General features: G+C 40.4%; 3 protein-coding genes across 3 annotated transcripts; 1 reads left to right on the forward strand and 2 right to left on the reverse strand.

The window, feature by feature from the left end:
- Nucleotides 1-1,160: 1,160 nt before the first annotated feature.
- LOC111653758 (ras-related protein Rab-11B) lies at nt 1,161-4,579 on the reverse strand. The gene is made up of 5 exons (XM_023404435.2): nt 4,444-4,579; nt 2,605-2,800; nt 2,313-2,506; nt 2,143-2,223; nt 1,161-1,897 (listed from the first exon to the last, which is right to left on the reverse strand). The coding sequence occupies exons 1-5, from the start codon at nt 4,481-4,483 to the stop codon at nt 1,752-1,754; spliced, it is 657 nt and encodes a 218-aa protein (XP_023260203.1). The 5' UTR covers nt 4,484-4,579; the 3' UTR covers nt 1,161-1,751.
- A 1,794-nt stretch (nt 4,580-6,373) lies between these two features.
- LOC111653762 (signal-transducing adaptor protein 1-like) lies at nt 6,374-14,270 on the forward strand. The gene is made up of 13 exons (XM_023404438.2): nt 6,374-6,659; nt 8,293-8,364; nt 8,471-8,590; nt 8,687-8,743; nt 8,919-9,067; nt 9,687-9,815; nt 9,940-10,009; nt 10,617-10,719; nt 10,810-10,899; nt 11,380-11,454; nt 11,590-11,631; nt 11,722-11,868; nt 12,023-14,270. Exons 1-13 carry the CDS (start codon nt 6,573-6,575, stop codon nt 12,073-12,075), a joined length of 1,194 nt encoding a protein of 397 aa, XP_023260206.1. The 5' UTR covers nt 6,374-6,572; the 3' UTR covers nt 12,076-14,270.
- Nucleotides 14,156-22,599, reverse strand: fsd1 (fibronectin type III and SPRY domain containing 1). The gene is made up of 13 exons (XM_023404437.2): nt 22,439-22,599; nt 21,514-21,609; nt 21,268-21,399; nt 20,452-20,553; nt 20,151-20,173; nt 19,603-19,724; nt 17,489-17,698; nt 17,296-17,394; nt 16,989-17,136; nt 16,746-16,828; nt 16,200-16,451; nt 15,924-16,012; nt 14,156-15,828 (listed from the first exon to the last, which is right to left on the reverse strand). Exons 1-13 carry the CDS (start codon nt 22,451-22,453, stop codon nt 15,718-15,720), a joined length of 1,482 nt encoding a protein of 493 aa, XP_023260205.1. The 5' UTR covers nt 22,454-22,599; the 3' UTR covers nt 14,156-15,717.
- Between the last annotated feature and the right edge of the window lie 1,426 nt (nt 22,600-24,025).

Consider the following 24,025-nt stretch of genomic DNA (forward strand, 5'->3'; position numbering starts at 1 on the left):
TGACTGAACATTAATTCAGTTGATTTGTTTTGTTTAGATAGCTTCACCATTACAGTGTAGATGATGTGATTCGTATAATATAGCTGTTTACAGATCATCCTCTTAGCCCAGTGAGGATGAGACGTCATTACTGTAAGTCTGTTTTTGACCACGGCTCTTTGTAGCTCTTAATCCTGATGAAAAATAACCGCTGGCGTCAAGTTTTTGCCACTGTATCTCTGGAGAGTCACAGTCTCCTCGTCCTATTCACTGCATTTGGCAAATGTAAGCAGCTTACTTAGAAAAACATTATTAATGTCAGTCTCTGCCCTCCAGGAAGGAGGCAGACCCACTGAAAACAAAAAAACAAACAAAAAAAAAACACTAAAAATGCTGGGATGCTTCCAGTGGGTCTTGATTGGATTGGTGATTCGAATGAGGACAGGTTCAGCCTGTCTACTTAGCTATTGTGCTTACACTTGTAAACCTTTTGTGTACTGCACCATAACCTTGAAATTAGTGCCATCATGCTGGCTCGGGAATTACTCAATCATGTTTCAGATTTAATCACATTTACAATTTCCTTTTTTTCTTTATTTGGCAGTTATCTAGACAACTCGTCTCTTTTTTACTTCTTAACCGAAATGCTCACCCCAACTTCACAGTAGTGGAAAAAGTACTGAGCTTTTTTTACTTAAAGTAGCAATAACACAGTATGACAATACTATAAATAAGAACACTGCATTCAAAATCTTATGTTAAGTAAAAATATATAACTATTATGAGCTAAAGGTTCTTAAAAAATCAAAAGTATTCGGTATACTGAATAGCCTAATTCGAAGTATTATATTTGTAATGTTAATTATTTGATTATCATTACTGATGCATGAACATGTAAGCGGCATTTTATTCCTGTCAAGGTTGAGCCAACTTTTCCAACTTTATATGGTAATGGTCTGGTTACTCTAACACTGCAGTATACTCTATAAATTCACCATGTTTTACATGTAAAATCTTAATTTAAAAAGTATCTATAGATGTAAGATAACTGTAGCACAGTAAAAAGTACAATGCTTACCTCTGACATGTAGTGCAGTATGGATAATGAGTACCAAGAAATTGAGGTACTCAATTATGGTCCAAGTACCTCAAATGGAGAATATATTAATACAACACACAACTTTTGACAAGAATTTTATTGTAAATTTTTACAGTTCTTAAACTGAAAGTAAAACAATGACAACTTAAGCCAAATATTCTTCAATAAATACCTAATGAGGATATTTTTGGCATAACTTAACTGATGTAAGAAGAATGTAAGAACCACACTGTCAAAAGGCATAATACTGCTTCACTGGGTTGGAGTAACTGCCTGTAGTTAATTTAAGCAGCACCATCTAGTGGTAACCGTTGAAATGTATGTCACAACCTCCCTGTGCATGACAGCGTTTCAGTAGAGTTCAAACAACTTCATAGGCTTCATTATGACAGCGACAGCTGCCTCGTTCCTGCATTGCAGGAACCTTCACATTGACTCCATGAACAACTCGACTAACCAAGTGACATAAAGGCTTCTTGTTTTCATTCATGGCAGAAGAGAAGAGCACGAGTGAGTTCAAAGGTATTATATAAAACAGCATGAAAGGTAGAAAGAAAAAGTATAGAGTGAAGGAGGAGTTGGCCGTGAGCAGAGCTACGGGAATAGAAAGTGCACAGGTGATGTGATGTCAAGGTGGATGTGGAGGAGAGGATGAGTGTCATGGGGTTGAGTGTCACAGGCTCTGGCAGCACTGGAGTTTGTTGCCCTTCTGCCCGTCAGTGGTTGGTGGGACACTTATGTCCACTACATTGTTGCCTGGAGACTCATCGTGTGCAGATCTGTCTGCTATCTGCTTCTGTGACACAATGCGGTAGATTTCTGCAGAGGGAAATCCAAGAAGAAAAAAAAAAAAAGAATATTATGATGCATTTCATTTGTTTAAACTCCTTAAAACGTATATGTGCAGATGTGCAGCTGTCACATTAGAAGGGGAAATAGAATTGTGCAGCGAAATGGCTAAACAATCTAACTGTACAACTTAAATGTATCATGGTCATATCCATCATTGTACTGGATATTTTTTCCTGTATTACCTGTCATGCACTGGGTCTTGCTTTTCTTACCTGTTAAAATGTTCTTAAAGGCTTCTTCTACATTTGTGGAGTCCAACGCTGATGTCTCAATAAATGAGAGAGTGTTCTTTTCTAAAGTGGGAAGAGAAGAAAGGTACATTTTAAACATGTACAAAGTGGCTTCCCTTGTTTGTATTACTGCAGCGCTTGGTTTTATTTACCTGCAAAGGCTCGAGCCTCATCAGTGGGCACTGCCCTGAGGTGGCGGAGGTCGCTCTTGTTTCCAACAAGCATGATGACAATGTTGTTGTCAGCGTGGTCCCTCAGCTCCTTCAGCCAGCGTTCAACGTTCTCATACGTCAGGTGCTTGGCGATGTCGTAAACCAGGAGGGCCCCTACTGCACCTCGGTAATACCTGGTTACCGGATAAAACAAGACGAGTACATCAACTCTATTGTTGTTTTTCCTTGCACAATATACACTTCTATAAACCCTTAAAAAACACAAACTCACGCTGAAGTGATTGCTCTGTAGCGTTCCTGTCCAGCTGTGTCCCATATTTGAGCCTTTATCGTCTTGCCGTCCACCTGGATGCTGCGGGTGGCAAACTCCACACCGATGGTGCTCTTGCTCTCCAGGTTGAACTCATTTCTTGTGAAACGGGACAGCAGGTTACTCTTCCCCACTCCAGAGTCTCCGATTAGTACAACTAGAGCGAAAAACAAAAACTGAAATTTAAACTCTTACCAGGCAAGGATTCAAGGAAAATATGGCTTTCACATTTCAATCATTCCAGCAGTTATTTTGTGATTATTTGTGGCAACTTTTTACTCCTCCCATGTTCACTTCCATTTGCCTCATCCATTGCTACTGCAGCTGGTTATTTTCCTCTTTTTAAAATTTATTTTTAAGTGCACAGTAACTGACATCAACATACCACATTTATTTAACTGGATGATTTTCAACTGCAGTATTACAAACACTGATGCTGTCAATTACACAAAATGTATCAAACAATTAATTATAGGATTCACTGCAGTCAGGTTACCATTCAGTCATTACCTCCTCAGTCAAAGTGAAAGCACAGACTTGTTCTGACTTTGTCCTGTTGGGAGTAGTGCCTGCTCTCTGGGAAATCTGACTCAACAGTTTCTCAAGGCCTCTTGTTCCTGTGTCGTTGTTACGAGTCATCACTACCCTCCAATCAATTTCCAGCAGCCACACTAGACCAAAGCCTCTTTTTTCTACTGTACTCTACTAGACAGATGTGACAAAGCTTATGTCTCTGTTTCTTCTTCCATAAATTCCCCAAGTATTAAAATCCCTGCATCCAAATTTCAGTCGATGCTTTGCAATGAAATGAAGTTGGTTTGAAGTACAGCAAAATAATCTTAATTATAGTGCTTAATGTAACTAAAGCTTGCTTTTATATCAGTATTAAGTAGAACTCCATCTTTTCTGATTTAAGACATCAGAGCAATAAAACTTAGTTAGACCCCATCATGTGATTTCTGAGTGCTTCAACATAGTGACACAATAACAAGCTGATTCTTATTCAGCAAAGTCAGCAGCATGTTATCAGGAAACTGAACTCCAAGGTGTAAAAGGACCATGTGAATAATGACTCAGTGATCCAGTACGTACATTAAAATTGATTGGTTTGGCCATCAGAAACAAAATAGTACTTTTCCTAATGAGAAAGTGGTCGCACACCTTTGGAGCCCACTGTGCCTGTGCTGTCTGCTCCTCAGTCCTTACATATAGAGCGAGTTTTTTCCCTCAAGGGACAGACCGCTGAGTGGCAACTTTACCACAAAGGGAACTCCTGTTTCCTTTTTCCATTAAATTTAACTGATTTCATGGGAGCGGCTTCAGAAAGTAAATCAATTTTAGTGCTATTTGGATGGTTACGGTTTAAGTATGGTTATAGCAAGGTAAGGACACGGTAACATCTCGTCGATGACAGAAAAGTTGAATTTACTTATTGCAAAAGTAATAGCTCCACCCGTTAGATTAGCTACTAGCCTGCAGGGCTACCTCGCCATACGCCCTCCTCTCTGTAAAATCTATGTAGCGAAACACATGGTTTGCAACAAACTTTGACACAAATAAAAGCGGCAATAGGCCCTAAGGTAAACATAAATATGGTGTTATTTGGAAAGAATGAGCCTAAAAAGTTGCCCAGGCTAAGAAAATAGTTGGGCTAGCTACAGTTAGCTGCCACCAGCTGATATTAACCTGACCACTGACGTTAACGCAGCTAACATTAGCATGCTAGCCTGAGCTTAACCAGTTTCCCTGCTGGATATCATCAAACAAGGTTATTCACAAGTCAGTTTCTCCTCGGCTTACCTTTGAACAAGAAATCATATTCGTCGTCTCTGTTCCCCATTGTTAGATACAATCACCTCTCCGAGACTGCGGCGCTGACGGAAAATACTACCCCTGCTCTGACCAGGGAGATGTGCCAAGATGACAGGAGACAATGCGCATATTGCGCAGGAAGAGCAGAGTCGCTGAGAGACGCAGTTACGGTAACACTACACTGTCACGTGATAGCGGTGCGTATCTTCAGGTACAGCAAGTTAAAGCGTAATAATGTGACAGATCCCCGCCATTATGACTTGTTCTCTGTAGAAATGTAATAACCTGACATCCTAGGCCCCAAAGCTGTCATATCTATAAAACTGTATGATAAGAGACATTGATTATTGATGAATTGCTGATTATTTGGCCTTTAAAATGGAAAATGAAACGTTTTTAGTTGCTTTTCATTATCCCACATAATATCCTGCCCAAGACTGCAGCTGAACACAGTTAAAGGTTTCTATTTCAATAAATTATTATTTTATTATTCTGTCAGAGTTCACTCTTGACCTTGGAAACAGTGGTAGCTTGACAAAACAATCCAAACTCAGGCTCCACTTATTCGCTTTCACGTGGTCTTTATAGTGGTAACAAATAAATAAGTAATCCATAGTATTGGCATTAATAATGATCAGCTACTATTTCCAAGGTCTAGAATGAAGTTTTACATTTAACTTGAGCAAACCCCATCCAATGATGAAGACTTTGTGTTATGGTTGAAATCACAAGAAACAGCTGCCAGGTGGATCTTCAGTTAGAACTGTTTTGCAAAACTTTGTTTCTATTGTTTTATGGTTTATGAAAAATTAAAACTACTGTTAGATTTTTTTTGACCCAACAACCATCCTATTGGATACTGGGATGTGTGCTCCTGTTTTAAAATAATCTTTCCAGGAAACTGTGGAGAACAGATTACTACAGAGTTTGTTTATGTCCCAGATGATGGCTGATCCAGATAGACACACATAATGTCAGGGATCACTGTGCAGTAGTAGCCTGTGTTGGGAAGCCAGAATTTAAAAAAGATAGTAATTATTGCAGGACTGTTGAAATAGACTTTAATTTTAGTGTATTCGATGGGCTGAACACTGACAACAAATCAGAGCCAGCAGATGGTGCCCTATCCCTACCTACCTCAAACCTGCCTTAAATCCCATAAAATCCTTTAGGCCTCTCACTTATTCAGTAGTATGAACAATGACGTTACAAGTTATGAAATCAGCATTATATTTATGTACCATCTACATCCTCATGTTCCACCTGATCCTTTAATTTCCTGCTGAACTTCATCATTCACATTCAATAGGCTATAACATCACTGTAGGGGACTTTCCAGCTGTGTGGACAGCTGCTGAGCCTTTGCCACTGTATAAAGGAGGTGATATTAACCACTATCACCTAATATCAAAATTCTCCCCTCTCATGCTTATCTAGATTAAAACTGTTCAGCCTCAGCAGTTTGAGTTTAGACCACAACTCACAGCAAATTAACCACCACTAACCTTGTATGACGTGGTTTCATACTTTCACTAGATAAGAGACACTGCACTATTTATTGGTTGCTCGGAAGCTTTTCTTTTGAAAGACCCAATAGCTATACATTGACATTGTTTTTAAGATTCAGTAAGCTTAATTGCACTGTTCAGATGTTTAAGTCTTCACAGGTCAAAAGCAGGCAACATGTGCAACACCATTTTGAATTTTTTGTTCTGTTAACAGTTACCAGGAACAGTTTTTTCCAGCTCAGTCAGTGTCAATACCACAGAAGCTTATCTTTTCATTTCCTCTACATTTAAAAATGTATAAACACGTGTTACACACTGGCATTTGTGTCAGAGATTCCTAAGCATACAGGTGATTTCCATCCTTGTCACAAGTAGTTTCACCTGTGGATATTTTTATAAAACACCCGCCCACTCCACACATTGGCCAATCAGCGTTAAGGACACTCCTGTCTGTCAACCCGGTGACGGACAGGTCCTTGCTTCACTTTCAACGGAACATCAGTACGAGCGAGAAGATCCTGCTGATATATTATTGTTGAAATCTAATCCAACTTCACAGTGAGAGCTGTATTAAAGTCAGTTTTATCGTGGGCATCTACTGTCCTCGCTATGGCAAAGCAACCCGCGCGACAGAGGAGCCAGCTGCCGAACTGTTACTATGAGGGATACCTGGAGAAGAGGTCGTTCAAAGATAAGGTAACTTGTTAGAGAGGGTCAAAGATTGTATGGCTTATTGACTCTGGGTCTGCATATAACAATTACTCTATTATTTTCATTGTCATTTAATCTGTCAATTTCCTAGATAGATAGATAGATAGATAGATAGATAGATAGATAGATAGATAGATAGATAGATAGATAGATAGATTTTTATTGTCATTCAAACTTTACACAAGGACAAGTGCACAGCAGAATTAAATTGCATTACATCTGGCTCAAGAATATAAGAATACTATGATTATAATAACTTAATTCACAAATATAATTTACAGACAGGTATATTGCACACTGATATTAATTAAATGATTAATGAAGAAACCCTAGTTGACAGCGTCAGATTGGTTCTTTCGTTAAGCAACACTAAAAGATGTTTAATTTACCATCTCATGAGAAAAACAAAAGCAGCAAATCCTCAAAATTGAGAGGCTGGATTGAGAAAATGTTCCTTGAGAAGTGACTTAAATGACTGATAAAATACTGATTGTTGTTGTTGTTGTTGGTGTGTGTGTGTGTGTGTGTGTGTGTGTGAGTGTGTGTGTGTAAGACAGAGACAGAGAGACACAGACAGAAACATGATTCATTGATTTGAAGTTCACCAACTTTAATATGTTTTAAATGTCAGAGCCTTTCAGCACCTAATCGAGCGATAAATTGATCTATGAATTGATCTATGATGTTGTGAAGAGGAGCTCTGCTGTAACATTGTTCACCACTTTTTACGAGAAGTTTAACTGTTTCATTCACTCACCTGCACTAGCACGTGATTGATATAACTGCAATGTAATTACATGCTTAATAGTTAAGTGCAGTGGTTTAGCAGCACACTTCAAACACAGCCCCAGGTAGAACAACCAGATAAAGACAGGTTAAGTGTTGTTTTCCGTGGGCGGAGCCGCCTGTCATTAGATCATACAATGTCGCATAGTTACCTGTTATTAATGTGGACTTTGACCTGAGTTTTCCAGAAGAAAATTAGCATCTGTCAGACTGGTCTGACTGCTTCTCAGCTCTTTGTGCCATAAAGATTAGAGCGAGCCAGGAGCTGAGAGAAAAGTAAAGACGCAAACTGGTGTGGCAGGCTTTGCAAATAATAAATCCTGTGGGCTGTTCTGCCAAGCCCTAAGAGACTGTACACACTCACATGCACACTCACCTGAAACCATGTGAGAGCATGGGGGAAATGTTTTACCTGGGGCACCTCAGGCATATCCAAGATGAGCAGGGGTGCTCAGTTACATCAGGGGTTTGTTTGGCACTAATTTGGGATTCCCCTCTGTACAAACGTATCAATTTTACAGTCCAATACTTTTAAGCTGTTTTGAGTTCAGGTATTACTTGTAACACGCAGCGTCGGCGACACCTTTAGCCCTGAAACAGACAATAGAGATCCTAGACTTTGATTCATCCAATAGTCCCATTTTACAAGCCTACACACAAATGAATCTGGTGACACAGTTACATTTCTTCCAGGACAAGCACACATTGATTTCAGTTGTAGTTATAAGCACCTGACTCATCAACTCAAATCTGTCTGGGTTTTTTTTCCTGTTTTCTGTGCTCGGTGTGCCGTCTTTCAGTCAGTATGTTTCTATTTTTTGTGTTTGTGCAGACATCCCGGAAACTGTGGACCTGCTTGTGTGGCAACATGCTTTTCTTCTTCAATGAGAAGAGAGACACTAATGTAAATTATTTTGTCTAATAAATTACACGCATTTGGATGATTATTCCTCAAAAGAAATTCTTGATCAAGCCAACACTTGGGACTTTGTGTGTGTGTGTTTCATCAGTACATAGAGAAACTGGATCTCAGCGGATTGATCTCAGTAACGGACGACAGCAGCCAGGATCGTAAATTACATGCAGCCAGACTCATTCTCAAGATGAAAGATGGAAATGTCAAATTCACTGTGAGGAGAATATATAGAAAATATGTAAGTCATCCTCTCTTTTTTTTCAAAGTAATTCCTCTTATTTCACAGTTTTTCTCTCCGTTGTCTCTCTAGATCCCTAATACAGAAGCTCGTGAGCTGTGGAAGGGCTATATCCTCTCTGTGACTGAGGTCTGTGGAGTATAACATTTATCTCACATTTTATTGTCTTATAAAACTTTAAATGTTTAAAATGTGAGTTTCATGAGACACTGATGTTTAGATGCATGAAAATCTGGGCAGATGCTGATGATTTCAGTCCATTTGTACAAATAAATTAAAGGAGAACCTGTGTGTCTCCCTGCAGCTGTCGGTACCCTCCTCCCTCAACCTGCTCCCAGGTCAGATCCACATGCTCAAAGAGGCAGTAGAAAAGGAGAAGGAAAGACTAAAAAATGTCCCTCCAACTGCTGACACCTCCAGTCACTACATCAGCCTCCAAGCAGACATGCCAGCATGAGTACTGACGAGACACGGAAGTATTGATATTGGCCAATGTAAAGGGCCGACGCCAAGATACAAGAAACGTGACCAAAATTAAAATTTAAGAAAGAGCATTTTGAAATGAAAAGGGTCTTGAGTGGTAAAAAAAGAAAAGAAAGGAATGACTCAATTCAACAAAGACTCATTTGTTTTCTTATGAAAATTTGTGATTTTTTTTTCAGTGGTTTTACCAAATTCCCAAACTTTTCTAGACAGAGTGGACACATGCATCTGGGTCTCTGCACCTTTACAGTTTATAAAGTTTTCATAGCATTACTGACCAGGCAGAGCTACTGTATCTGCACGTGTGGGGATTTTTAGGTTTTCAGACAAAAATACATATATGAAATGCTCTTTATATATTCTGTTTTTAATTTCATGTTTTATTGGCTGATTCACGGTATGAGCAGCTTTCAGAATTAAAAAAACAAATCTACAGGCTGAGAGCACAGCACGGTCTTTGCTACCTTGAATCTCAGACAAAACTTCACACTTCCTAGTTTTCATGTACATACATGTGTGGTCTGATGTGACGCTTTTTAATGAACTCAATGTTAGATGAATGACGTTTTTCCTTCTGTATCATCTGCAGTTGTTACCACGTCGTGTCCCGTCTGGAGGCAGAGCTGCTGCTTGAGAAAGAGGCCAAGAGAGGAAACCTGCTCCTGAGGCCTCGAAATGACGGGACCTTTGCTGTCACCACCAGACAAGACCATGAGGGGTACATACACACACACACACACACACACACACACACACACACACACACACACACACACACACACACACTATAAAGTGTCGATGTGTTCATTTGTGTCTTCTGGTTGCCTCTTCTTCTCTATCAGCTCTATATTCAAACACTACCGTGTGAATCGTAAACATGAAGGGGGCTTCGTCATTGATGTGGACAATCCTGTAAGTATTAAAACATCTGGTTAAGCTTAAGGTACTTTATACTGTGTGAGCCACAGATAAAAAAAACTTCTGGTCTCTGCAGTGTTAGTCTGTTCGATATGTCTGTCATATTAAACTGTTGTCCTTAAAACTAACAATAAGGTAAACTCATATGGCCTTTTTTTTTTTCCAAACTTTTGCAAGGTTTTATTGGAGGCTGAAGTGAGACTTAGATTAAATTTATTATGGGACCTCCTGGAAAAGAGGAGGGTGATTACCAGTAAACACGAGGGTGCAATAAAGATGATACGTCACATGAAGTGGCTTTAATGATGGCTGTCATGACTCACTGCTGGCATAAAATGATGCATGTGTTCAGTGTGTGTGTGTGTGTGTGTGTGTGCACGCGCACTGGCAAGTTGTTTTCACACCTGATTTCCTTGTTGGCACTAATGACTCACATCAGTAATTAATCTCAATTTCAAACCGTGATGAAAGTTACAAGAATGTTAATACTTATATTGTGGTAATTGAGTCATTTTAGATATGTAGTGCTATTAATATTAAAAACCTGTTTTATTTATTGGATCGTTCACCTGTAGTTAAAAACAGGCTGCTCCCTCTGCAGGTCCCCTGCTCCACTCTGCATGATGTGATCAACTATTTAGTCGAGAAAACTGACGGGGTTCTGATTCCTCTCATCATCGAGGAGCCGTATGAAAAAAACATCTGTATGTACAAAAACTGAAGCATTTTCATCCCATGTTCTCCACAAGACTTATGTAAGTTGTGACTTTTTTTCTTTTTTTTTTCCTTTACAGCTTTCATTTGGTCTGATAATGAAAATGGAGAGAGAAGTGTTCAGCATGCTCCGTCAAACCTTGTCCTACCAAGTGTGCCTCCCAAACCAGGTACTCTTAAGACAAATGATAAGATGTTGTATAATCTTCTATTTTATGTTATAAACTGAGTTAACGTGCTTAAGGGAAAAGCAATACTGTATCTTAAGTGGTTGGTGAGTTTAGTTATCGTGTAGAGACGGAGTTGCATTGTTTGTCCTCTTACCCACACCCACACAATCACTCATGGTTTGCTTGCCTTTACGTCAGACACAGACAGGTAGAAATTCTTTGGTTTTTTTTTTTGCGGTTTGGATTCAAGCAAACAAAGACTGAATGTCTGGGCTTGTGGCCCCTTAAAACAATGCATTGTCTGCTTAAGACGTCTCTTCACACATTGCTTGGGTATACTGGACCTGACTAGTTAAACCAAAGTGGTGGATCAACCGATCTGAAAGACCAGCTGAGCATTACTGCTTGCGTTGGGCACTGTGACAGCAGTTGTTGTTTACCTCTGTCATTGTATTTTCAACCCTTTAATTTGTTATACAGTTGCTCCAAGAATACCGACTCCTGAACCAGTACCAGCACTAGTTATAGAAGAGGATTCGTGTCTATATGAAATGAGTGAGTAATTCTAGCAGTCCTATCAATCAGCCAATCTGACATTCCTGACATTTGATCTTCTGTCTTGCATAACTGAAACAGGTAGGACTTCATTTTTTCCATGGCTGCTACTAACTAATGTCTGTGTTCAAACAGTGGAGAAAGACATAGAGTCCGAGGATTCCTCAGCCACGTCAGGTGAGTCCATCTGTCTGAGCTTTCCATCTCAGAATACTCCCTTTACCCGCTGCACGGCTTCATTTTTAATTTTCTTTTTATGTCCTTTAGAGCTAGATAAGAAAACTCCAAAGAAAGCAATCCTGCCTCCGACTCCTGCTCCTCGCAAATTGACCCTCAGTACATCACCCTCGTCCTCTTTCTCCTCCACAAAGTCTGAGCTGAGACTGAGAACCCACTCAGACCCTCTAGCACAGAGTAAGTCCACATGTAGACCTTTACCTTCTTTAGACAATAAGTTGTGCAGATAAATTTGTGTTCTCAATTCATATTTTCCTGTTATGTCATTTTACTTTCTTGCCATAATACTGAAGCTCATCGACAGTCTGATATGCTCTATTCCCTCTCACAGCAATAACAGAGCTGAAACTAAAGTTGGAACAAAAGGCAAAGTGTGAACAGTGACCTCTTTCCTAGTGGGAGTCTGTTAAAGCCATCACCATCTGTGAAACAGTGCCTCAGCAGCTGACTCGCACCAGTGCAGAGCCAACCTCCCAGTCTGTCCCTGCAAGACGAACCAACGCACGGGAACAGAGATAAGCTGTTTCTACATGAACAACCTCTTCCTCCTCTGAGTCGATGCTCTGCTCCTCCTCTTCACTGGCTGCTGGTCAGCAGTAAAGCCACTCTGAAGATTAACGCTTTATTGATTGAACCTTCCCTTACACTCATTAGCGCATTAATCGACTGTAAAGAGGGATGTACGTGTCACTTTATCTTCACTGTGTCTCTTGTACATTTTGCACATTTACCGTTGACAGTGGTGTGCATTTTCTTAATCAATTTTCTATATCAGTGTTGTTTTTGTCCAATTTGTCATTTTCAATTGTATAATTTTATATATTTTTTAAATGTATCTAGTGACTATGCTCTGCCTTTACAGGCATGTGATATATGTATATATGTGTGTGTGTGTGTGTGTGTGTATATATATATATATATATATATATATATATACATGTATATTACAGGGACGGCTGGTATAAATGGGCTAACAGGGCCCTCCCTTATCTTTTGCAAAAAGATGAGAAATTGTAAAAAAACAAAAAACAAAACAACAACAAAGAAAACATAAGAACAGATTGTTTTCTTATTTTGGTGGACACTAGAGCAGGAAAAGCATCAATGTCATAAGAAAAACAAGGGATATAGTTGAACGGGCTTATTTTTACAGCCCAAACACATTAACATCAACTACAATTTATCTTCGTAGTGTCAACTGTCGTGGCACGGCCCCTTTGATTTACTGATGATTTGGGCTAAATTCATTGAGACCACAGGCCACAGGCTTTTGACCAATGACGGCACAGCGAGCGGCTTCTGTAGCACCTGCTGTAGAGTGGCGAGGGAGAGGCGCGTGACCGTGGCAATGGCGGGTGTTAGCATGAACGAAGTGGATTGTTTACTTTCTCATCCATTTTCTTCAATGTCTTCGGAGGAAACATTGGAATTGAAGAGACTGGGGGCACATCGTCCAAACGATCTTCAAATAACACAAAAAGACAAACGACAAAATCGTAAGTTTTCAGTTACTTGGTACCAACGTAAAGGACTGGCTAACTGCAAGTGTAGCTAAGAATTCACTTTTTCTGTTTCCCATGCTTGCTCTTTGGAGGACACACGGCTCGGACCCAGCAAGGAATTGTGGACTTGAAACATTTATCTGACAAAATTAGGAAACGTGTGTAGCACAAGTCACATTGTTAAATTGCGTAAAGCTTTCAGTGTTGGGAAAAGTTAACAACAACTCGATGAGGGCCATCTGGTTAAGAAAAACAGGCATTTGCTAGCTTTGGATTGTGGGCTAATAAATTTTGTGGGGCACGCGAGCTAGCTCTGCTGCGGTCAGACGACTCTCCGACCAGTTAGCTGATCATCTGTCAAACAAGACTAGCTAAAACGAATTACCTGATTGTATGTTAACTGTTTATGAACAAAAACTGGCTGATGAAATATCGCACGCACTATTTGTATATACTTTATATAAGTTTTTTTGTATTGTAAAACACTGTTGCTGCTGTAACTAGGTATCTCGGAAGTGATGCTGTTAGGGTTAGATTCAAGCGTGAACTATTGATGAGTATAATGCATCGTTACCCCATCCATCCAATATCACAACCAGCCGTCACTGTATATATATATATGTGTGTGTGTGTATATATATATATGTATATGAAAAACAAAATGTACTACTGCCTCTCTCCCAGCCACATCAAAAATTAGCGGTTGGCTAAAGTAAACCCTGTTTGTGAATATATATATATATATATATATATATACATTTGTTTTTCAGCGAAGTGAAATTCACTTTAGTATCTTTGATTGCTTTAATTCTTCAAATCAGACCCATGAACAAGTGACTTTAAGTATGTTCAATGCAGCACTTAGAAACCTGTCTATCTATTTTATGATGTTCTGTGCATGTACTTTTTGTTGCACTTTTTTTTTTTTTTACACTTCTTGTAAATGACATCCATGAACAAAGTGCTCTCACTCCTTTATTACCTCAATGACTGATACATTATAGTGGAAAAATTAAACTATTTACAATAAATTGTGACATTTTGTCAGCATGTGAAATAAAGTTAACATAATTCTCAGCTGAAAGCTTCTTTAAAGCATTGCAGGCTACAGTTATTCAGGAGATGCATTCAGAGGAAGCAACATGGCAAAGCAAGACTGTTACCATGTGTAATGTATGACAAGGACGCTACTCAGAGGTCGGGTGGTGCACAAATAAGGACTTCATAACACCAGTAAACAGTTTCCAGAGTTCACTTTTGTTTCTCACCCAGGTGGATCCAAAACCTGCCTAACTCTCACACCACAGTTTGTTAGCTGGAGCTACTGGCTAGCTATTTGTTATATTTGGACTACAGACAGCCCACTACTCATAACAGGATCTCTCTGCAGCAAATTAAGTGGCGTTATTAGGGATAGGACACATACATACTATACATACAAGCATTAGGGTGCAGTCAGGTGAATAAAATGTATACAGTACAGTCATTTCCAAAATCCTGAAGCCATGTCTTGAAGGCTCTATGACTCCACTACAAGACGTTAAATTGAGGAAAACTTCCTCTCTCTGTGCAGAGTCTGGCTGTCAGATGAAGCCCAACACTGACTCTAATGTAAAACTAACAGAACCTCAGCAGGAGGCTAAAGGACCCAGTTTCTTGCACGCAGATTGTAGGTCCTGACTACAAAGTGAAAACACTGTTAAGTCTGCATGCCCAAGAATTCAAATACAACACCCCTAATATGTGCTGTTCATTTATTATGAGCCATGAGCCACTGGCAAAGTAGAGTTTAATAAATTCTGATTCAGTAATAAACTACATTCTATTGAGTAGCACTGTAGCACTAGGAGCAAGTTGTTATTTTGGTTAGATAGGTTGGTTGATGAATAGAGGCAGATTCAGTAGGTGATAATTACCACTAAGCTACGATACAACCAGGTTATACTGACACTGACACAATACATTGTTTTAAATTGAAATAGTGAGACCATTTCTTGCTGTGAAATATTCGCATGTTGGTACTGATCACCCGATTTAGCCAATCAGGTTGGAAATGACAAGGAAGGCACAGGGAGAGTGCGGACAGTACAGGGCTTGACCCTGCACCTGCAGCTGATCTGCATGACAGTACGGCTGACAGTTTTGGTGATGGAAAGGAAGGAAGGAAGGAAGGGCAGCGGCCAGCGCTAAATCTTTGCTCTAGCAGCAGTGGGACAGTGCTAAATGAATGTGTAGAGAGAGGAAAACTAGCAAGACTACACCTAACGTGTCCCAAGCAATCACAACAGCCAGAGTCATACATCTGAAGAATTCTGTCACTGAGGGCGCTGATGACTCGTGTGTTCCCAAAAACATTTTTTGTTGTCATGCAACACAGACGTGAGGAACAAGCTGAACCATCATACTCTAGTGATGTAACTCTTCCATGATGGCTTTGACCGCAGTCAGGGCAGAGGAGATTCTGCGGCGGGTGACTGCGATTGGGCAGAGCTGGCAAGTGTCCAGCTCTATGAGGTGGATGGATCTAGGTGAGGCTGGCGTTGGAGCTGCTGGTGCCGCTGTTCTTCCTCTGGCCGCTTTGCACTACACTGGGAACCTGCAGGCCTGTCACTACTGAGAAACTGCCATTCCACACCTGCAGGGGGCAGCACATTGACAGCCAGTTCATAAACAGAAAGGTCACAGCACACTCCTTTAGATGACAGACATTTTTAAAGAGACATTTCTCACCATGAAAGCTGGTATAAGTGGCTGCTGGAACTTGGTTTTGAAGGTGTGCATCAGCTGCTTGGTTTTGGCGTTGTAGAAAGACAGTACACCTGGAGAAAATAAAGAAGGCAAATCACACATATTTACTATATTAAAGTAGGGCTGCAACTGATGTGTTTTTTATTGTTGATTTATCTGCCAATTATTTTCTTAAATAATCAATTAATCATTTAGTTTATTATAAAAACAGTGGAAATTGTCAATTTCAAGAGCTCAGAAGTGATGTGAATATCTTACCTTCATCATAGTTGACGTAGACTCCTATACTGCTTGGGATCGGACAGTCCAGTGTTCGAGCTTTGTTGTTGTGCTTGGCTGTGAGGCTCTGCTGCAGCCAGTTGTTCAGGTGGATGCACCAGGAGGCGCTGCTTTTCCCCAGCTGGTCAAATCGGCCAAGGCTCCGCAGGGCTACCCCGACAGCGAAGGCCTTGCTTTCTTTGTCAAACCGCACTTCCCAGTACTGCTGGCCAGCGTCAATCATGGTGTCAGCTGTAATGAGACATAAGCCAAGGTAATACCAGTTGCAGTATCAATATTGAGTAGGCTGAGAGTTGTGGTTACATAACATTTTTAAAAAGGTATCACTTAACCTTTTCCACTTTTAACTCAGATCTGAATGTTTAATGTTACTCAACAATTTACACTTTAGTTATTTTGCTCCACCCAGTGAAGTTGAACCTCGAGCAGTGAAATAATTTATACTTTCAGAATAGCTCTGTTTCAAATAAATGTACAGCTGTAACTCCAGTCTGAGTTTTACTTGTACCTTGAGCGTATCCTTACCCAGCACTGTGTAGGACTCTGCTGTAAACCTGTCTCTGCCTGGACGGGCCGTCGGTGCTCTCTTAGGAGACATCAGGGCCGACCTGATCATAGACAGAGAGATGGTAGAGACTGTCAACGATTTATATTTCTGAGATGTATTCATAATGACAGTAAGTGACATGACCACAGGCCTTATGTGTGTTTTTTTTAGACCCCTGTTTATAGTCACATGCTTTTTTTGAAGTTCACATTTATACAAACCTGGCTGGAGAGTGCATCGGGGAGTTGGTGCGGTTCTTCTCCTTGCGGATGTCCTGTATCTTTCCTCCGCTGCTGTCCCATTCCACACTCAAGTCCTCCACCTTCAGGTTTTGGTGAGCCGAAGTAGAGTCCAGTTTGAAGGTGAAGGCTGAAAAAAGAAAAGGTGGCAGACTTTTTATTAACAGACTGAAAAATGGTATATTATATATCACACAATCCAATATTCTTTTCTCATTAAAACTAGTAAAACACCCTAAATAGCCACGTCCCACTGTGAATAAGTCTGCTTTACGTCTTGTATTCTCACCGTGGGTTTCTAGTGTGACCGGCTCGGAGAACTCTCCTGCCACAGCCTTGTTACACGCTCTCACTCTGAACGTCATGTAGCGGGTGTCAAAGCGCAGACCTGAGAGTAAAAAAACATAAGCGTCCATTATGAGTCAGCTTCATCAAAGTTCAGACAACAAATGCCACAAATCTCCTCAAAGTCCTGCTCCTACCCATCAGTGTGTGATCCAGCTCTCGTATCCCCTCCACCACCATCCAGGGGTAGTCCTCTCTGATGCGTGGCGGACCCTCGTGATTTGTCCGTCGATGTTCCAGTATGTAGTGGTCTATCTTATTGTCAGGCTCCGGTAGGGTCCACACTATAGTCACTGTGTTGTCACACACCTGGCACTCTGACACCTGGATCTCTGGAGTGGCGGGAACTGAACGTGCAAGAGAAGAAACAGCATTTCTGTTATGAGGGACATCCAAAATCAGTTTCAGTGCTTCACTGCAGAAACTGATGTGTGAAATATTAATTAAAGAGCAGATTTTGAAATCCTTCCCTTTTATAGGCTTCATATATTGTTACTGTTGTGTTTATCATGTCTGGTTGTTTGTATGAAAATTTCAACAAATAACTGATCACAAAAATGAAGTGAGCTGCCACATGGAACAAGGGAACTGCTGTATTTTTTAAAAATGTTTTACTACTTGGGGGCAGAATAACTCAAAGACACCTGACCGAGCCTTGTATAGTTTCATCTTGTACGATGCTATGGCGACCATGTTAGCACACAATTGTCCATTTACACATCGAGAAGACACAAGGCAACATTTAGAAGAGTCGTGTTCAGTGTTTGCTGCTAGAGAGCTGGTTTTTGCTGGAAACAGCTGCTCTCAAAATGAAACCGAGCCCTTCAGTAAATACAGGGGCTGTAAAACCACACCCGCTCCCTAAAGAGGTTAACAAGCCACAGACATCTGCAAAATTGTGTCATAACTCTCTGTGGTTCATCGCTGTGAGTGACCCCCTTTCTGAATACGTGTCATTTGATTAATAAATACTGAGAAGTGTAGCACCTCAAAACCAGACCAACAGGCAGCACAGAGCAAGTGTATTGTCTTAAATAAAGTGCAACACGGGAGTTAAAAACAAAGGCCCTGACTGTATAACCAAAGCATTTAAATGTTAATGCCTGTGTGTGGTCACAACTGATTTATTAAAAACAGATTTATCTACTAAAGACTATATTAACCAGCATTTGTTGACTTTTCTTTTTGAACACTGGTTTAAAATATCACAACATAGTCAAAAGTAAAAGTAAAGAGGCATTTTCAGCTAAATGTACTTAAAGCACTGTAGAATGGCCAATTTCATTGTGTTGTATATAGATCATATTCCTGGATTATTATTATGAAGAGATGATGTTTTCACCTGTGTTTGTTTGTTTGTTTTGAATGCAAAAAGCACTAAACTGATTTGCACCAAACTTGATGGAGGAATGGTGGTGATCTGGTTAAAGGGGCAGATCCAGGAATTATTTTTTATTTTTTATTTTTTTAAATCACTTTGGTCAATTTCTCAGGAAATAATTTTTGGCTCTTGATGTAAAAAATACACATATTTATGTTGTTGAGATGTATAACTATGTACAATTTGTTGCAGATCCAGATAAAAATCCAGATCTGGTGGAAGAAAGTATTTGGCCTTGGCGGAGGTATGTGCTCTACTGAGTGCCATTGTAGTTACTGATGAACTGATGTGCAAACAGCATTTTACTGTTACAAGTGGTCGAGGTGGAGCTGATTTAAACTACCTCGTATGAATTGTTTGGGGTACTGTTACAGATTGAGCTGCCAGTCTTATAAGATGATTCTGCAACGTACCATTATTTTGATTAAAAAAAAGGGGAAAACTGTGTATCTTGAATTAAGTTTAAGGTGCATTGCTGAAACTTACTTTAAGGGGAAAAGAAAAGAACTTAAACAAATTGATTTGCATTAAAAACAGGCTTAATGTTACTTTTAATGCTTTTTTCACTATAGGAAAACTTGGTCTCAAATATGGAATAAGATTACTTGAGACTGAGGGGGTTTATGCAAAGAAAATATGTTTTTTCTCTTTGTAGGTTTCTCTTTAATTAGTAAAGTATCTACAAACTACAGCTGTTAAATAAACGTAGTGGATCAAAAGACACGATAATTCCCACTGAAATGTGCAGTATAAAGTAGCATGAAATGGAGAAATGGAAAAAATGCAGTATTGGTGTAAATCCACAGTTACATTACAATGTCTGCAAAATCTCTAATTTCTATCTGTCTTTGCATTAAAAGTGGAGCAGACCTGGGAGAAACTTGAGGCCCTGCAACATCTCCCTCTCCTGGCTGAAATCCACCATCAAGTGACTCATGTTGTCACTGGCTTTAGCCTTGAGGGAGAGGCGAAAGGCTGGAGCCATTGTCACGCTGCAGACAAAGAGACACACAGAGAGGCACAAACACACGGGATGGAAACAAGCAAGGTCGATTATTCAACTGAATCAGAGGGAAAAAACAGGTGAGTCTAGTACTGCAAACTAAGAAAACGCCACTAGCTAGACTTCTGCTACTACCACTGAACTCATCACCCTAACCCACACTTAAAAAGCGGAGCTAGAGAGGGAACAACACTCATCCAGGGAGGAGCTGACACAGGATGGTACAGACTTTAGAAGACAGTGGGAAACACAGAGACAAAAGACTCTCGAGTGGAACGTTTTCCATAGTGCTTATTGTCTACGGAGTGGGTGTGGTGGCTACGTGTTTCAATGCATGCATGCTACATTATGACACAGCTCATTGGTTACAGGAGGCTATGACAAAAGGGAAGCAATGGATGGCTGAGTACTATACCTATCCTTAATGTCTTTGGCCGCCTGGAGAGGAGAAGCAGAGAGGGAAAGGAAAAGGAGAAAGGAGAGATACGGAGCGAAGAGAAAACTGAGTTGTAGCCCATCATGTTGTCATTTGACACAAAAAAGTCGCAGGTGGCTGTGTTAAAATATCTGGTAGTATGACAACACAAGAAGGACAGATTAAATCATAAATATGGACACTGAAGTTCATCATTAATCATTAAAAATGCAGTCATAAACAGCGAGCAGGGGAACATGGCAGCGGCAGCATTACAGCAGCAGAAGAGTCGGTCAGTTACCTGAGTGAAGCCGTCCGTCTCAGAGGAGCACAGCGTCTGGTTGGCCAGCTCCATCAGCTCCTCTGAACTCTCCAGGGCTTTGGAGCAGGCGCTCAGCTGACTCTGAACAAAATATCATGTCACAGTCAAACAGAGTACGGTATCTGCAAACTCTCACACATTTGTCTTCAGTATAATGGGACTATTATGTTCTCTGCAGAGGCTATGGAGTTAGCTGCATCATTTGATAGTCATGGCTGTGTCCTGAGACTACAGAGTGCTGGATGCATGTACCAAAGATCAAGAAGTCATTTTTAAGTATATTGAGAAGAATTTAAAATAACAGCCTATTTCATTAAAGCAGGGTTGAAACGACAGTTATAAAAAATACTACACAGAAAAATCAGCTCTTTAGTGACAGAACTTTGAAATCAACAAGATTATTTTAGAGATTATTTGCCACAAAAAAATTACAATATTAAGAGTTATTTTCCAAACTATTATATTTTTAATCAGAGTTTTGAAAACAGCTTTTTAGTTTTTAGTCAGACGCTAAAATGCATCATTCATTCGGTGTTCATGTTGTGGCAAGATACATATGATACAGAATAAAGAGTTCAAGTCGCAAAATGTGCCGGTGATACATTTCCTGTTCACATTTTGTCAAATGACCACAAAAAAAAAAAAAAAAAATCAACCACAGCTTGAGTACTTCAGACTGAAAAGGTGTTTCATTTTGTTCTACAAAAGCTGAAATAAGAACATCTTACAAATATTCATTCTAAAATACATTTGCTGTTATTTTGTGAATTAAAATGCAGAAACATCAGTAGTTACCTGCAGCTCATATGTGCGGCTGGCTCTCTCCTGCTTGATGCGTGTCAACATGTTTTCCTTCATCTCGTCCAGAACTGAGTGGAGGTTGGTGAACTCGGACTGCAGGTCCTCCTGCACTCGGCTGGAGTTTGCCTAGTGTCACAAAAAATGAGCAAGAAAACTGGATGAATACATGGACAGAGGAAAACTGACAAACTTTGGATTAAAATGAAGAAGATCTTAGTTCAGCAGTGTGTGCATTTGTACCTCCAAATTGTCGAGACTCTGTTTGAGAGTGCAGATGAAGTTTGAAATCTCCTCATTCTTCACGGCCAGCGTGTGGGTGATCTTACGCAGAGATTCCTGAAGAGCAGACAAAAAAATTCAACATTTTGTTACAGTTATGCCTGGAAAAAGACAAAGTCTGACCCTTTTAGACTGAAAAAGGGAAGAGCATGTAGTTTCATATTCTCCATCAGTGACTCCAAAGCTTGTGGCACAGAGGGCTGAATCACTGCAGGTTTCTCTACCAACCAAACATTACACCAGCTCTATTGAAGTGGTACTAATCAGTGTTTGGTTGAGGACACGAGCAGCTTTAGGCTTTCAGCTCCCTTTTATACATGATTAAACCCTTGTTCTTCAGACTGGATCAGAGAGGACTAGCTTCTGAACGCAGGGAAGGAGGACACTTCACGGGCGGAAGGATGCGCATTTTTAATTGAATCATGCAGCTCCAGGACGATTGAAGAGCCGACTCCAAGAGGACTGGACCCACACTGGGTCGATTATTATACAAATTACACCTCTGATATGTTACCACTCCCGTCGTATTTCCTCTCACGCTGTCTATCTCACAGTGAAAAGCCCATTCATATTCATACTGTAGGACTGTGTAATGTTTGTTGAAGCGAGAGGAGCTGCGCCAAGCCCCCACCCCCCTCCCTTCCAGTCCGCGACTGTTACGCCGATCCATCGATATGACAAAGTGGTCGATGGCTTGACCAAGATAAAGCTCACCTTCAACCGGACAAACACTGATTAAAATAAATAACACGACTGTCAAGTACGAGGCTGCACTGCATCCACAAACTCCCCAATTTTGCAGCGTCTCCCCCTCCTTCCTTTGTACACTACGCCCTGAAACGGCTTCCCCCCACTAGAGACACCTGTTTCTCCCGCTCCGGCTCACCTTCTGGTCCCCCATCTCGCCGCACAGATGCACCGGCGCCGCTCGAGCCGCAAACACCGCCGGTATTTCTCCTCCGTCCCCCGGTTTTTGGTTTAGTAGCACGGCAGAGCTGGTACTGATGCTGCCGGGGTGCAATGCATCTTCGCACGGACACCAACCACCAACGCCTTTGGGCCGTAGTGCGTACAGCGCATGCGGCAGATGAGGATTCTGGGTAGTGGTGTTTCTGTTGTGTGAGTGAATAATGCTGCCTTCAGGTACTGTTGGACCAGACTGATAATAATTTTTAAAAGTTATATAAACCAGATTTTAAACAATAATATAGCAGCATTATTTTCTGTGTAAAGATATAGTGGAATAAAGGCCTTCTGAGTAAAAGATGAATCCGGTGTCTGGTACGGCGGCGCGTGCATGATAGTGCACGTATGCGAGAGTCCCCACCTGTTGGTCTTCCCTACATTTACAAACACACAGGGAGCGACCACGTGCATGATGCAGTTCAGCGTCCAGGTGAAAGCCACTGTTCACAATTTCCTCCTTTCAAGAAACCACGTTTTTATCTAAATAATAATAATACTAGTTTGGCTACCATGATGGAGAACCTCATGAGCTGCTACAAGGCTCCAGCTTGACCTGGATCTGTTTTTTTTTTTTCCTTCCCCTCTGTGTGTAAGTAACTTGATGGCTACCTAATATTACCTGTTCTCATTAGCGACTGGCAACAGTACGCATGCTAACGTTAGCTAACTTGCTGTTATTGATATTATGAATTTGTTTGGCACATGTTGCTATAGCTAGCTAGCTTACTGCCAGCATTGCTGGTGTAGCATATCATGACAACGCTGGTGTAGGTTAATGGTTGCGGTTGGGTTGTTTTTTGTTGGTTTTTGTGTACATGGCTACTTAATTCAGTTATGCTTCTTGTTGAGTGTTTAGTGGCCACTTTCACTGGGCGTCCCGACAGAGAACTTGAAGGGAGGGTGAGATGCGACCTTCAAAGCATTTGTTTTGGTCTGAGATATTGCTGCACATCTAGTGGCAATGAGATCTACAGAACCTTAAAAACTTCTTCTTCTTTTTTCAAGTTTATCAATACCTTATTAATAATATATTTTGTTTGGCTGAAGAGTTAAGATTGCGTTTTAGGTATACTTCATAGACTGTACGTAAAAAGGTATAATTGTAAAAAGACACTATGACAGCACTAACCAAACAAAACTTTGTGATCATGCAATAAATAAAAGACAAGTTAAAACAAATGTAGATAATTTTATGCACTTAGATGTGCTAGCAATGTGCTGAAATATTTTTGATAAAATGCTTCAAGCTCCTGAAACCCTTCCAAGACTGAAATTAATCAGGGTGCAAAATGATTGCCTCTAATTTAAAACTGTTGTGTCTCTCATGAAGAGTTCTTCAAACATTTCTTCTTTACTTTACTTTTCATTACCATGTAGCAATTCTGAATTTGTCCTGGACCTTTGCTGGTGGTATAAAGGTAGTTCAATAAATTAATATCACACAGCTACATATCCAGGCAGCGTCCAAGTAAATATTCTTAAGAGGATTTGTTAGATAATGGACCAG

The sequence above is a fragment of the Seriola lalandi genome, unplaced genomic scaffold (genome assembly GCF_002814215.2).
Source record: "Seriola lalandi dorsalis isolate HSWRI2012SDOR001 ecotype SW California unplaced genomic scaffold, Sedor1 jcf7180002054244, whole genome shotgun sequence".
Taxonomy (NCBI): domain Eukaryota; kingdom Metazoa; phylum Chordata; class Actinopteri; order Carangiformes; family Carangidae; genus Seriola; species Seriola lalandi.

Excerpts from the sequence above, each read along its gene's own strand:
- LOC111653758 (XM_023404435.2), bottom strand. The coding sequence starts at position 4,483 with ATGGGGAACAGAGACGACGAATATGATTTCTTGTTCAAAG. Across the intron at positions 2,801-4,443 it reads ATATGATTTCTTGTTCAAAG|TTGTACTAATCGGAGACTCT; the intron begins GTAAGCCGAGGA and ends TTTTCGCTCTAG. Across the intron at positions 2,224-2,312 it reads TGAGGCTCGAGCCTTTGCAG|AAAAGAACACTCTCTCATTT; the intron begins GTAAATAAAACC and ends TTCCCACTTTAG.
- LOC111653762 (XM_023404438.2), top strand. The coding sequence starts at position 6,573 with ATGGCAAAGCAACCCGCGCGACAGAGGAGCCAGCTGCCGAACTGTTAC. Across the intron at positions 8,365-8,470 it reads ATGAGAAGAGAGACACTAAT|TACATAGAGAAACTGGATCT; the intron begins GTAAATTATTTT and ends GTGTTTCATCAG. Across the intron at positions 10,900-11,379 it reads AAGTGTGCCTCCCAAACCAG|TTGCTCCAAGAATACCGACT; the intron begins GTACTCTTAAGA and ends TTTGTTATACAG.
- fsd1 (XM_023404437.2), bottom strand. Across the intron at positions 20,554-21,267 it reads GCCGCACATATGAGCTGCAG|AGTCAGCTGAGCGCCTGCTC; the intron begins GTAACTACTGAT and ends TATTTTGTTCAG. Across the intron at positions 16,829-16,988 it reads CCGATGCACTCTCCAGCCAG|GTCGGCCCTGATGTCTCCTA; the intron begins GTTTGTATAAAT and ends GTCTATGATCAG.